The sequence below is a fragment of the Oncorhynchus mykiss genome, chromosome 3 (genome assembly GCF_013265735.2).
Source record: "Oncorhynchus mykiss isolate Arlee chromosome 3, USDA_OmykA_1.1, whole genome shotgun sequence".
NCBI lineage: Eukaryota > Metazoa > Chordata > Actinopteri > Salmoniformes > Salmonidae > Oncorhynchus > Oncorhynchus mykiss.
Genome location: NC_048567.1, coordinates 77,930,001 through 77,942,651, shown reverse-complemented (window position 1 = coordinate 77,942,651; position 12,651 = coordinate 77,930,001). Strand labels below are relative to the sequence as shown.

The 12,651-nt window shown below is 40.3% G+C and overlaps 2 protein-coding genes across 12 annotated transcripts in view; both read left to right on the top strand.

The window, feature by feature from the left end:
• LOC110520630 (glucose-6-phosphate exchanger SLC37A1) overlaps window positions 1–8,576 on the top strand; it is a 29,991-nt gene extending 21,415 nt beyond the window's left edge. The window contains exons 16-20 of one of the 2 annotated variants that reach the window (XM_036975284.1): window positions 94–167; window positions 854–932; window positions 1,103–1,200; window positions 1,341–1,417; window positions 7,357–8,576. In XM_036975284.1, coding sequence (XP_036831179.1) covers window positions 94–167; window positions 854–932; window positions 1,103–1,200; window positions 1,341–1,417; window positions 7,357–7,372 — 344 coding nt within the window. In that variant the 3' untranslated portion in view covers window positions 7,373–8,576. The other variant, XM_036975283.1, reaches the window with a different exon arrangement.
• Window positions 8,577–9,324: 748 nt separating this feature from the next.
• The window catches only part of LOC110520629 (high affinity cGMP-specific 3',5'-cyclic phosphodiesterase 9A), a 59,540-nt gene continuing 56,213 nt past the window's right edge, over window positions 9,325–12,651 (top strand). For 2 of the 10 annotated variants that reach the window (XM_036975277.1, XM_036975276.1), the window contains exon 1: window positions 9,799–10,276. Coding sequence is in view for 8 of the 10 variants with exons in the window: in XM_036975269.1 (XP_036831164.1) it covers window positions 10,214–10,276 (63 nt within the window). In the remaining 2 variants the exon portion in view is untranslated. The other 8 variants (XM_036975267.1, XM_036975268.1, XM_036975265.1 and 5 more) reach the window with 8 other exon arrangements.

Here is a 12,651-nt window from a genome sequence, read left to right as displayed (position 1 = left end):
CAGGTGAACAGTGTTATGTCACAAGCTTGGTTGGTTTTGACATTCAACCAACGATCAAGTGAATGGTGTTTTTATGTGCCATGTACCTCCTAGGTATGCTGCTGGTGTGTGGAGGGCTAGTGAATGGACCATATGCCCTTATTACAACAGCAGTGTCTGCTGATCTGGTGAGTGTGTGTGTGTGTGTGTGTTGCGAGTCTGTCTCGCTATCCTTTTACACAGTTTATAATCCTCCCTAGTTTTATCTTCCTAAACTTTGAGTGGCCATAATATTTCAGTATTTCCTGTGTGTGGGCCTCTCTCTGACCTCAAATCCCGCCTCTCTCTGACCTCAAATCCTGCCTCTCTCTGACCTCAAATCCTGCCTCTCTCTGACCTCAAATCCTGCCTCTCTCTGACCTCAAATCCCGCCTCTCTCTGACCTCAAATCCTGCCTCTCTCTGACCTCAAATCTCGCCTCTCTCTGACCTCAAATCCTGCCTCTCTCTGACCTCAAATCTCGCCTCTCTCTGACCTCAAATCTCGCCTCTCTCTGACCTCAAATCCCGCCTCTCTCTGACCTCAAATCCCGCCTCTCTCTGACCTCAAATCCCGCCTCTCTCTGACCTCAAATCCCGCCTCTCTCTGACCTCAAATCTCGCCTCTCTCTGACCTCAAATCCCGCCTCTCTCTGACCTCAAATCCCGCCTCTCTCTGACCTCAAATCCCGCCTCTCTCTGACCTCAAATCCCGCCTCTCTCTGACCTCAAATCCCGCCTCTCTCTGACCTCAAATCCCGTCTCTCTCTGACCTCAAATCCCGCCTCTCTCTGACCTCAAATCCTGTCTCTCTCTGTTTGACCTTTTGACTCCAGGGAACACACAAGAGCCTGAAGGGCAACTCCAGAGCCCTTTCTACTGTCACAGCCATCATCGACGGCACAGGATCAGTAGGTTAGTCTCTCGCCTTCTTCTCCGGGTCACCTCCAGCCCCACCAGTAGATCCTACATGATAAATTAGCTCCACAAGGCGGTAGCTAACAACCACGGGTTGCTTTCGAATTCAGCATTGGACTATCTCTGTGACTTACTAACTGTCCTGGGATGATGTGTTTTCTTCTCAGGTGCAGCGATAGGTCCCCTCCTGGCAGGAGTGTTGTCGTCACGGGGATGGAACCAGGTCTTCTACATGCTGATGGCAGCTGACTTCCTAGCACTGGTGGTGTGTGCGCATGCTAATCTTCTAAATAGTTGACCTGAAATGTGCATTAATGTGTGTGTGGATTTCATGGAATGAGGTTTTAATGTGTGTAGATCTCATAGAATGAGGTTTTAATGTGTGTGAATGTGCTTTCTCTGTAGCTGTTGCTGCGGCTGGTGACAAAGGAGCTGACCTCTGCCAACGTGGTTAAACCTCGTTCTGGCAGCACCACAGTAGAGTAAGTGACTTCTCTCTGTTTGGTGTATATTCTACTTATTGTATTAGGGTGGTATCCAGGCTTGATAATCATGATTGAGGCCACTGATCATGTTCTATGTTGATGATCTATGTTCTACGATCATACCACCAAGACATGCTAACCTCCTCTGTTATTGGTCAAAGTGAGAGGTTAGCATGTCTTTGGGGTATGATCTTTGACCTTCTGTAACTTTCTCAATCGTCATTATTCACGATTCATTCAGGATTATCTGTAATCATGGTAGCATCCACATCATAGTAGAAATGTTAAGAAATGTATTATATTCTTATTTATACTAAAAAGTAATTCCAAAATGACACATTATTTACCAGTAATTTCTATTGGGCACAAAATAATCTGAAACGCAACTAAAACTAATTGCAAATGCATCCAACAAGTTTGTAGTCACTACCTTGATGTAGTCATTGTGCTCTAGGAAAACCGGACCAAATACTTCACTTTTGACTACTTTATTTATAAGACTCTTTAGAGGTGTCAATTTTGACGTGTAACTTTTTGAGAGAAGACAAAATGTATTACTTGTTAAACAAACATCTCTTTCTTTGAGCAATTGTACAGTGGCAAGTATGTGAACCCTTTTGGAATTACCTGGATTTCTGCATAAATGTCACTTAAAATTTGACGAAGTCACAACAATAGACAAACACAGTGTGCTTAATACTAATAACACACAAATTATTGTATTTTTCTTGTCTATATTGAATACAACATTAAAACATTCACAGTGTAGGTTGGGAAAAGTATGTGAACCCCCTAGGCTAATGACTTTTCCAAAAGCAAATTGGAGTCAGCTAAACTGGAGTCCAATCAATGAGATGAGATTGGAGATGTTCGTTAGAGCTGCCTTGCCCTATAAAAAAACATTTACAAAATTGGAGTTTGCTATTCACAAAATGCATTGCCTGATGTGAACCATGCCTCGAACAAAAGAGATCTCAGAAGACCTACGATTTAAGATTTGTTGACTTGAATAAAGCTGGAAAGGGTTACACAGCTATCTCTAAAAGCCTTGATGTTCATCAGTCCATGGTAAGACAAATTGTCTATAAATAAAGTTCAGCACTGTTGCTACTCTCCCTAGAAGTGGCCGTCCTGCAAAAATGACTGCAACATGGCAGAATGCTCAATGAGGTTAAGAAGAATCCTAGAGTGTCAGCTAAAGACTTACAGAAATCTCTGGAAGATGCTAACATCTCTGTTGACGAGTCTACAATACGTAAAACACTAAAGAAGAATGGTGTTCATGGGAGGACACCACAGAAGAAGCCACTGCTGTCCAAAACAACATTGTTGCACGTCTGACGTTTGTAAAAAAGCACCTGGATGTTCCACAGCTCTACTGGCAAAATATTCTGTGGACAGATGAAACTAAAGTTGTGTTGTTTGGAAGGAACACACAACACCGTGTGTGGAGAAAAAAAGGCACAGCCACACCAACATCAAAACCTCATCCTGACTGTAAAGTATGGTGACGGGAGCATCATGGTTTGGAGCTACTTTGCTGCCTCTGGGCCTGGACAGCTTGCTATCATCGACAGAAAAATGAACTCCCAAGTTTATCTAGACATTTTGCAGGAGAATGTAAGGCTATCTGTCCTCCAATTGAAGCTCAACAGAAGTTAGGTGATGCAACAGGACAACGACCCATTAGACAGAAGTAAATCAACAACAAAATGGCTTGAACAGAAGAAAATATGCCTTCTGGAGTGGCCCAGTCAAGAGTCCTGACCTTCTGGAGTGGCCCAGTCAAGAGTCCTGACCTTCTGGAGTGGCCCAGTCAAGAGTCCTGACCTTCTGGAGTGGCCCAGTCAAGAGTCCTGACCTTCTGGAGTGGCCCAGTCAGAGTCCTGACCTTCTGGAGTGGCCCAGTCAGTCCTGACCTCTACCCGATTGAGATGCTGTGGCATGACCTCGAGAGTGGTTCACACCAGACATCCCAAGAATATTGTGGAACTGAAACAGTTTTGTAAAGAAGAATGGTCCAAAATTCCTCCAGACCGCTGTGCCGATCTGATCCACAACTACAGAAAATGTTGGTTTGAGGTCATTGCTGCCAAAGGAGGGTCAACCAGTTATTAAATCCAAGGGTTCACATACTTTGTCCGCCCTGCACTGTGAATGTTTACACGGTGTGTTCAATGAAGACATGACAAATTATAATTGTTTGTGTGTTATTGGTTTAAGCAGACTGTGTTTGTCTATTGTTGTGACTTAGATGAAGATCAGATGAAATTAAATGACCAATTTATTCAGAAATCCAGGTAATTCTAAAGGGTTCACATACTTTTTCTTCCCACTGTATTACTATAAAATAATATAATTATCAAAATGTTTTGAGCATACAATAAAGCTCTATTTTTATTTTATACAGTCGTTTTTGCTCATCTTTATCAAGGGTGTCAATAATTTCGGAAACCCCACTGTATATCACAGAAATACTGATAAATCAGTCGGATGAACTTGTGGATACCATTTTTATGTCTGTGTGTATTATGACGTAAGTTGGGTGGTTTCGCTAGTCAATGCTAATTAGCGTTAGTACGATGATTGGATGCTTCAAGGTTATTATAGTAATCAAAAACTGAAACTAAAATTGGAGAAACTATTTAGTAAACTGAAATAAAATAATTAAAAACTTTTGAAAAACTAAAACTATATTTCACTGTGAAACAAACTAAAATTACATTGTTTAATTGTAGTTTTTTTTTCTCCCGTTCTAAAAATCAAATCGGGTTTTCAACCTTTTTTTTTCCTAATGGGGTTTGTGAGCTTTTGAATCTGGTGGGTAAATGCTGACAGTAGATGGCAATCTTTCAAATAGGCCTGGCTTGTGCATCACTGTCACTAGCTAACAGGGACAAAATCTGAGGGAGGTCGCGGACCATAGCTGTGAACAATGGCGGCAGCAAACCCAACACCAGCAAGTGGCCGATCGCAAAAGGCAAAGCACCGTATGGGATTATTTTGAGTACATTGCAGGAAAGGACAAAAGATGGCAGCGTGTGTAGAACAGAGGGTGAACAAGGCAGTTCTTACACCGTAATTGAAAATAAGAATTTGTTCTTAACTGACTTGCCTAGTTAAATAAAGGTTTAAAAAAAATTACATGCGGAAACACATTTTCAAGTTCATCTGAACAGCACCCACAAAGAATTTCAGGATGAAGATGAGGTGAGACGGGCATTTTTTTATTACGTTTATTTAGTTTTTGGAGTTCGGTCAGGATTCAACTCCTAGTATCATATGAACACACATAAGACATGGAAAATTGGTTGAATTGCATGAATTTAGCATTAACAAACAAGACGGGTGTGGACAGTTGGGGTCGCGTGGGTCAGGGGTTTGTTACTATGCCGATAAATGACAATATCCATCTGGAACTTTGCAACCAAGGAAATAAATGTGTGACCAAACCATCTCAAAAAGTACTGGAGTACCCCTGCTATAGGCCTACAACACATACATGGCATAAGGCTACTCTGTCCCTAACACTAAAACTGAAACTAAATCATATAAAGACTAAATAATAAATGCTTTTATCAAACTGAAATGGAACAGGTAAATCAAGTCTGAAAACGAACTGAAACTAAACTGAATTTCAAATAGAAATAAAAACGAATAAAAATCACAAAACTATAATGTGATACAATCTTCGGCAAAATCATTCACAAGGAGATTCCTGCAAAAATATTATTTGAAGATGAGGTACGTTAGCGTATGCATGAAGAGGTGTTATCCCACGAGTTCATCTGGCTAAGTAGATAAACTGCTTAATTGCCAGAATCTTACATGCTTTTTATTAGAAAATGTTTTAACAAAGAGGAAGAGGAAATCCATATTAAATGATCTACTATCCCACCAAATTCCTAGTTATCCTTATTGAGGAAAAAGATCGTATTTAAATTCTCTCCGATAAAATTGCAAAAGCTACCGGGTGTCATGGGACGAGTTCAACATCTCATCCCAAGAAAATATTAGTTTTTATCTGTAGCCTAATACCCATTAATCTATTATTTTATATCAGATTGCAATATAGTCTGGGCCACTACTTCTAAAAACAACCTCAATAACATCTTCCTTCTCCAAAAACGTTTTTGTGAGGATAGCAACTCACTGAGACAGTCGTGCCAGTTCCTCGCCTTTTTAAATCCTCAATATTTATGTCAACCATCTTCAAGTGTTTCTGTTTTTGTATTCTCCGTTTCTTTCCAAACACTATTCAAATTCAATATTAAGGTTCCTCATTATTCTACGAGAACTGCCAGAGATCTCCACATCCATTTTTTCCGTACAAGATTGACCTAATCTTCCATCACATCTGTTTTTTTGGAACAGTCTCCCAGACCACCCAATGATGTATATAAACCCTGGATTGCTGGTGCTTTAGTATGGGCCATTTGAATCCACCAGTCGGCCATATTGGCGCTCCACAGTAGGAGCAGTCTTCCATGTGAACGCATGGCATTGTACAGTATTTCAATTAAATGTTTCAAAGACAAAATTACAAGGATTTAAGTATTGTTTTTGCTGTAGTGGAGACAATAACGCTAGTAATCTCAAAGAATTAAAATTTAAGAAATGTTTTTTTAATAGATTTTTTTTATTTTTTATATTTAGCTTTAGCTCACATAATATAATTTAAAAGTGTGCATTATGGTGTATGTAATAGATGTTTTTACAATGGTGGGGGAATACCAAGATGGAGGAATGGTGGCTTCAAAACAGCGCCCACTATTAGTCATCTAGTGTGTTATTTATATTTATATATATGTATATGTATATGTTATTGGAACCACCTCATGCACTGCAACACCTTCAATTCCTTCAAATACAAAATGAAGGAATATCTACTAGACATTCCATACAATGACTCATCCCAATAACCTCTGCCATATGTCCATAATAATTATGCTGATTCGTGATTTTGACTGGCTGAGAAAAGCTGCATGCCTGTCTGTCTTGTCCAGAATCCCGACCCCTACACGTTCATTACTATGGCACAGCTGGAGATCGAATTTCAATATTGAAACAATGTTGCAAATGTCAGAGAGAGAGAAAGCAAGGTTTATACAAATCTCCACTATTGTAAACCAACTGCTAGTCTGAAAGAAATGGGAGATAATGTCTCAATGCTTTTTATAGTGGAGCTCAAGTTTATAAATTGCCTGGCTGGGCTGATGAGACAGTGGATTGCACAGTGAGATGGAACAGAGTAAATAGCCATTTCAGCATCATGGATTTAGCTGGTGGTAACTTGTGGAATAGACACTGGGCTGGAATGTGTTTTTAACCAATAGTCCTCCAGGGTGAGACCCCACCCTTTGTATAAATCCCATTATTAACTGAGTGGTTCGAGCTTGAAAGCTGATTGGCTGACGGCTATGGTACATCAGACCATATACCACGGGTATGACAAACCATTTATTTTTACTGTTCTAATTACCTTGGTAACCAGTTTATAGTAGCAATAAGGCACCTCTGAGTTTGATATATGGCCAATATACCACGGCTAAGGGCTGTATCAAGGGATTCCGCATTGCGTCGTGCCTAAGAACAGCCCTTAACCGTGGTATGTTGGCCATATACCACACCCCCTCGTGCCTTATTATTAAATAACCTTCTGCCTATCTTTGTCCCGTAATAATAATAATAATAATTGTTATTATTTAATTTGAACCTCCTTTCTCTTTTTTTAAAATCTGGTTCATCATGTTTTAATTTATTCTTTCTGTAAATCTATTTGTTTCTTATATCAGGATACTTTTTGGATTTTGTTCTATAAACATTTGAAAGTGAGAAGTGCCTTAACGAGCATCTCTTGTTTGTTTTTTTACCTCATGCAAATAAATAAATCATAGTCCCTGATCAAAGTCTGTTTTTCTGTTTCTCTCTTGTAGGATGAAAGAGCACTGAGCACTTTGCACTAACTCCAGACAGAGGAGTGAACAGACTGTTCCTCAGCACAGACACACACGCTGCATCTTATGCCACTAACCTGTACCTCCGTCCAGTAACTGAACTGAGCTAGTGTGAAGCAGCACCTCCTTAGAACCGAATGAAAGCCGATTGAAGATTCGGTTACAAGATAATAAGCAAACAACCAAGCCATCCAAAGTTCCTCTGAGCACGTACCACTATAACTTTTGTTTTACTTGTTCTACAGCACACTGGGCCTTAAATATATATATATATATATATATATATATATTTTACTGTCAGGTCTGCCTTATGGAACCAAAGATTGTGTGGAAATGCATTATAATTTATATGAAATGTATTATTATAATTTTTTTAAAGTTGCCATTATAATATTCTGTTCTGTGGTGTATTTTCTCTGTAAATGAAGTATATTCAGGTACTGCGATGTTGTATTTGTATACGATCAACAAATGATGTTTATTATGTTTGGTGACTTCAATCCTATGAATGTAACATTTTGTGTTAGAGTTGGTATGTAGAATTTCATACTCAAACTGATGAGGAGGATCAATAATTTCTGAATAAGCTTTTCTTTAGGCAGTGCGATGTTGAAAACGTTAGTGATGATGTTTTATGTAGATGTAGAAAATATCAAATACCATCGTCCCAAACCTTAAATGATCATATAAAAGTGAGTTCATTTATTCTGCCTCTACAATGTGAACATTTTGAATGTGTTCTTTTTTGACTAATGCCTGCTAACTCAAGTCCCGTTTTAGAGTGTAAAAAGCACAAAATGCCAAATGAGTGAAGAAATGTAGGTGATAATCATCTTTATAAGAAAATATATATATTCTTAACTTTCATGATGGCACATGCAGAGGCTGTGGTCAATTCCAATTAACTTCCTGTGTTAAACAGAATTCAAGTGGAATAGACCCCATCCAACAACATGTCCATTTTATTTATGTGAAGATAGAGCACATCGTGGAGGAAGATAAAACGTTCATCTAAGTTCTTCAGTGGTAGTACTTGAAATACTGTGTGCCTTTTGTTGTTTTGTCAGGCAGTTGCTTCGTTCAGTGACGTATGTGTGAGCCTTACTTGATCACTATAGCTACATGGTCTTGGTGACAATTGTAGATTTGTAATGACCTCTTGGTAAATAAATAAAAAAAATGATGGCATGTCTGTATTACCAAATTCTCTGGAAGCCTCTGTAACAGTACAAATTTAGACCGTCCCCTCGCCCATACCCGGGCGCGAACTAGGGACCTTCTGCACACATCAACAGTCACCCTCGAAGCGTCGTTACCCATCGCTCCACAAAATCCGCGGCCCTTGCAGAGCAAGGGGAACTACTACTTCAAGGTCTCAGAGCAAGTGACGTCACTGATTGAATCGCTATTTAGCGCCCACGCTAACTAAGCTAGCCGTTTCACATCCGTTACACCTCTATAACCAAAGCAAAATATCTCAATCTTGGTTTTGAAGCATAATGTTGAGTTGTTTTGTCAACCAAGCTAAAGGTGTTCCAGTCAGGGTGAAGAGTGGTCTGAAGTCTCTAGCTGTCTCAGCTGGGGGGAGGGGGGCAGATGTAAACAAAAAAAACTGTACACTATTGACAACTAGTCCTCCACTGAACTGACACATTATCTCTCTCTCCTCTCGCAGGACAAATCACATGATTTATTATTTTCTGAAACGTCCTGTAATAAACATTAACAGTCCTTAACAAATTAGTCATAACTGGTGGTTAGCTGCACATGTTGTGCCTAAATAAACCAGAAGGTAATTATTCAGGATTATATGGCTAAATTCAATTAGTCTTTATTGAAGGTATAATTAGTATATTGTTTTGATCGTCGATGACTCATCTGACATGCATCACAAAACATCTGAGCTGACTCGAGTCTGCAAAACTGGATATGTTATCGAGTGAATCTCACAGGCGGGTGCCCACGCAAGAAACTAAATTCAATTTGAAACTTCCCTTTTCACAGTGCTTGCTCCCGGCTTTGGTTATCTCTCCTTAGCTCATCATTTTTTTAAATTCCTTGACAAATAAATACAGTTTAGTTAGATGATTTTAATAGCCATACTCAGGGTAGAATTTAGCCTGTGTTTTTAAAAGTTGAATGGACGTAGCGGACAGACAGATCGACTGCGTTCTGGGGGTTGAGTGGGCGACCTGCATGCAAACCTGTACCAGCCGCGCCTGCTTCCTTCAGGAGACCCAGTAACTATGGCGATGAGAGCGAAAAAAACGCACTGGGCACACATGCCAGTTCAACGTCTAGTTTTGACTTAGGCCTTCATGTGGTTGACTTGTCAACTAACGTGAATTCAACGTGAAATCAATCAAACATTTTACCCTGTCATTGGATTTAGGTTAAAATTATTTTTTTTAGATACGAAATTCTCTTAAATTGATGACTTTGCTAATCCAATCGGTTTTCCACATTGATTCAACGTCATCACATGAAATTGTTTGGTTTAAATGACATGGAAACAACGTTGATTCAAGCAGTTTTGGCTCAGAGGGAAACTATAATTCCTGCTCTCCAGTGTATGTGCGATTGTTGAGGGAGGCTGAGACGGGCGGGAGGGGGAGAAGAAAGGGAGTTTATGAGATGAGAGAGAGCTAGGTAAGTGACGGAGAGAGATGATGTTGAAACGCTAATTTAATTTCCCCATTCAGAGACGCACCGACCGCTCTCGGGTGGGGGGGTTCCAGCTCGGTCACCGACGGAGCGGAGCGGTAGCCTATATCTCACATTCCGAGTCCTCGACCTAGGTGACGGCGAGACAGGCTAGAGGGGAGGAAAGAGAGAGATGGGATCAGCTTCGTCGGTGTACCGAGTATTCAACCTGGACGTCGATGGCAGAATTCAGAAGGTAAACTGTCAATCAACCGTTTTATATCGTGTCAGCCTGTTTCATCATCAACTACTACACCCTTTCATGTACCTTGTAAGAGGTCCAATGTTGCATGAGAAAAATTAGGAAGAAAGGTGCAATGATAGTTTTGCTTTATATAGCATAACCTCAGTTATCATACTATTAATAATAATTCAATGAAACTATTCGCACATGTTGATGCATATAGAAAAACAGAATTTTCTGAAAATCCTGTACATTGGACACATTCACAGTAATCTCTAGCTTCTTATGGTGAGTTCTCATAGTTCTGAGCTCTAGTCCGAGTTTGACTGTGTTACATTGTATTCTTGTCATTAGGTCTGGCTGGTTTCACGTTGCCAAATGTCAAACGAACAAAAATTGCTAAACTAAACCACGTGTTCATGCAAGTAATTTGTTTCTTGGACAAATAGGCCTGTGCTCACGTTAAATCAATGTATGACTATCACGAAGCATCACTTCATTTAAACTTTCGATTTGGTCTTCCAACAACATGCGGGAGGAAACTGCGCAATAGCCGCTCTAAATGCGACGTGAATAGTCTATATTCAGTAGCCTATCCCTGATATAGCTCTCCCCTAATCTGTATCGGATGCGCTCATCTATGCGCTGCAACTCACATAATGTTTCAGAGATGTCAAAGTATGACGATGAGTACATCATGTTGTTGAACGACCAAAGTGAAATAATAGATTGGGACACACAAGTGATACTTCATGATAATCATACATTTATTTAACTTGAGCATATTTGTCCAATAAACAAATTACCTGCATGAACACGTGGTTTTGTTTTGGAATTTTATACTGAAGAAAAATATAAACGCAGCATGTAAAGTGTTGGTCCCATGTTTCATGTTGTGAAATAAAACATCACAGACATTTTCCATATGCACAAAAAGGTTATTTCTCTAAAATGTTGTGCACAAATTTGCTTACATAATAACTGTTAGTGAGTATTTCTCCTTTGTCAAGATAAACCATCCACCTGACAGGTGTGGCATATCAAGAAGCTGATTAAACATCATGATCATTACACAGGTGCACCTTGTGCTGCGGACAATAAAAGGTCACTCTAAAATGTGCAGTTTTTCACACAATACAATGCCACAAATGTCTCAAGTTTTGAGGGAGCGTGCAATTGGCATGCTGACTCCAAGAATGTCCACCAGAGCGGTTGCCAGAGAATTTAATGTTAATTTCTCGACCATAAGCCCCCTCCAATGTCATTTTAGAGAATTTGGCATTATGTAGAACCGGCTCACAATCGTAAACCACGTGTAACCATTCCAGCCCAGGACCTCCACATCTGGCTTCTTCACCTGCGGCATTGTCTGAGACCAGCCACCCAGACAGCTGATGAATCTGTGGGTTTGCACAAACTGTCAGAAACGGTCTCAGGGAAGATCATATGCGCGCTTGTCGTCCTCACCAGGGTTCTTAACCTGACTGCAGTTCAGCGTTGTATCTGACTTCAGTGGGCAAATATTCACCTTCGATGGCAACTGGAGCGCTGGAGATGTGTGCTCATCACAGATAAATCTCAGTTACGAGATCCTGAGGCCCATTGTCGTGCCGTTCATCCGCCTCCATCGCATCCTGTTTCAGCATGATGTGAAACATGATGCCGCCCCATGTCGCAAGGATCTGTACACAATTCCTGGAAGCTGTAAATGTCCCAGTTCTTCCATGGCCTGAATACTCATCAGACATGTCACCCATTGAACATGTTTGGGATGCTCTGGATCGACGTGTACGACAGCGTGTTCCAGTTCCCGCTAATATCTAGCTACTTCGCACAGCCATTGAAGAGGAGTGGGACAACATTCCACAGGCCACAATCAACAGCCTGATCAACTCTATGCAATGGAGATGTGTCACGCTGCATGAGACAAATGGTGATTCCTACTGCCACTCAAAACTGTGTGAAAACGCCCTTACACTCTCTCTCTCTCAATTTCAATTCAATTTAAGGGCTTTATTGGCATGGGAGACATATGTGTACATTGCCAAAGCATGTGCAATAGATAATAAACAATAAAACATGTACTGTAAACATTACACACACTTTCTCTTTCTGTTGCTTCTTCAGCAAATCACGTTTTGAAACATTGCACTATGTTTAGGAACCTGCGTGGAATGGCAAAATTACTTGTAGATATACAGTAACATTTTGGTGACAGCATGATCATTTAAGTGGGCAGTCTTAGAGCTAATAGTTTTTGCGGTTGCTTAGAGGGAGGGAGTACAGGTTGAAGAATAACTCCGTTGAGGATTAACATGAGAGGACCAGCTTTTTACTGGGTCTACTTTGCTGGACCATTGTATAGTTTTGGAACAGTTCTGGAATAG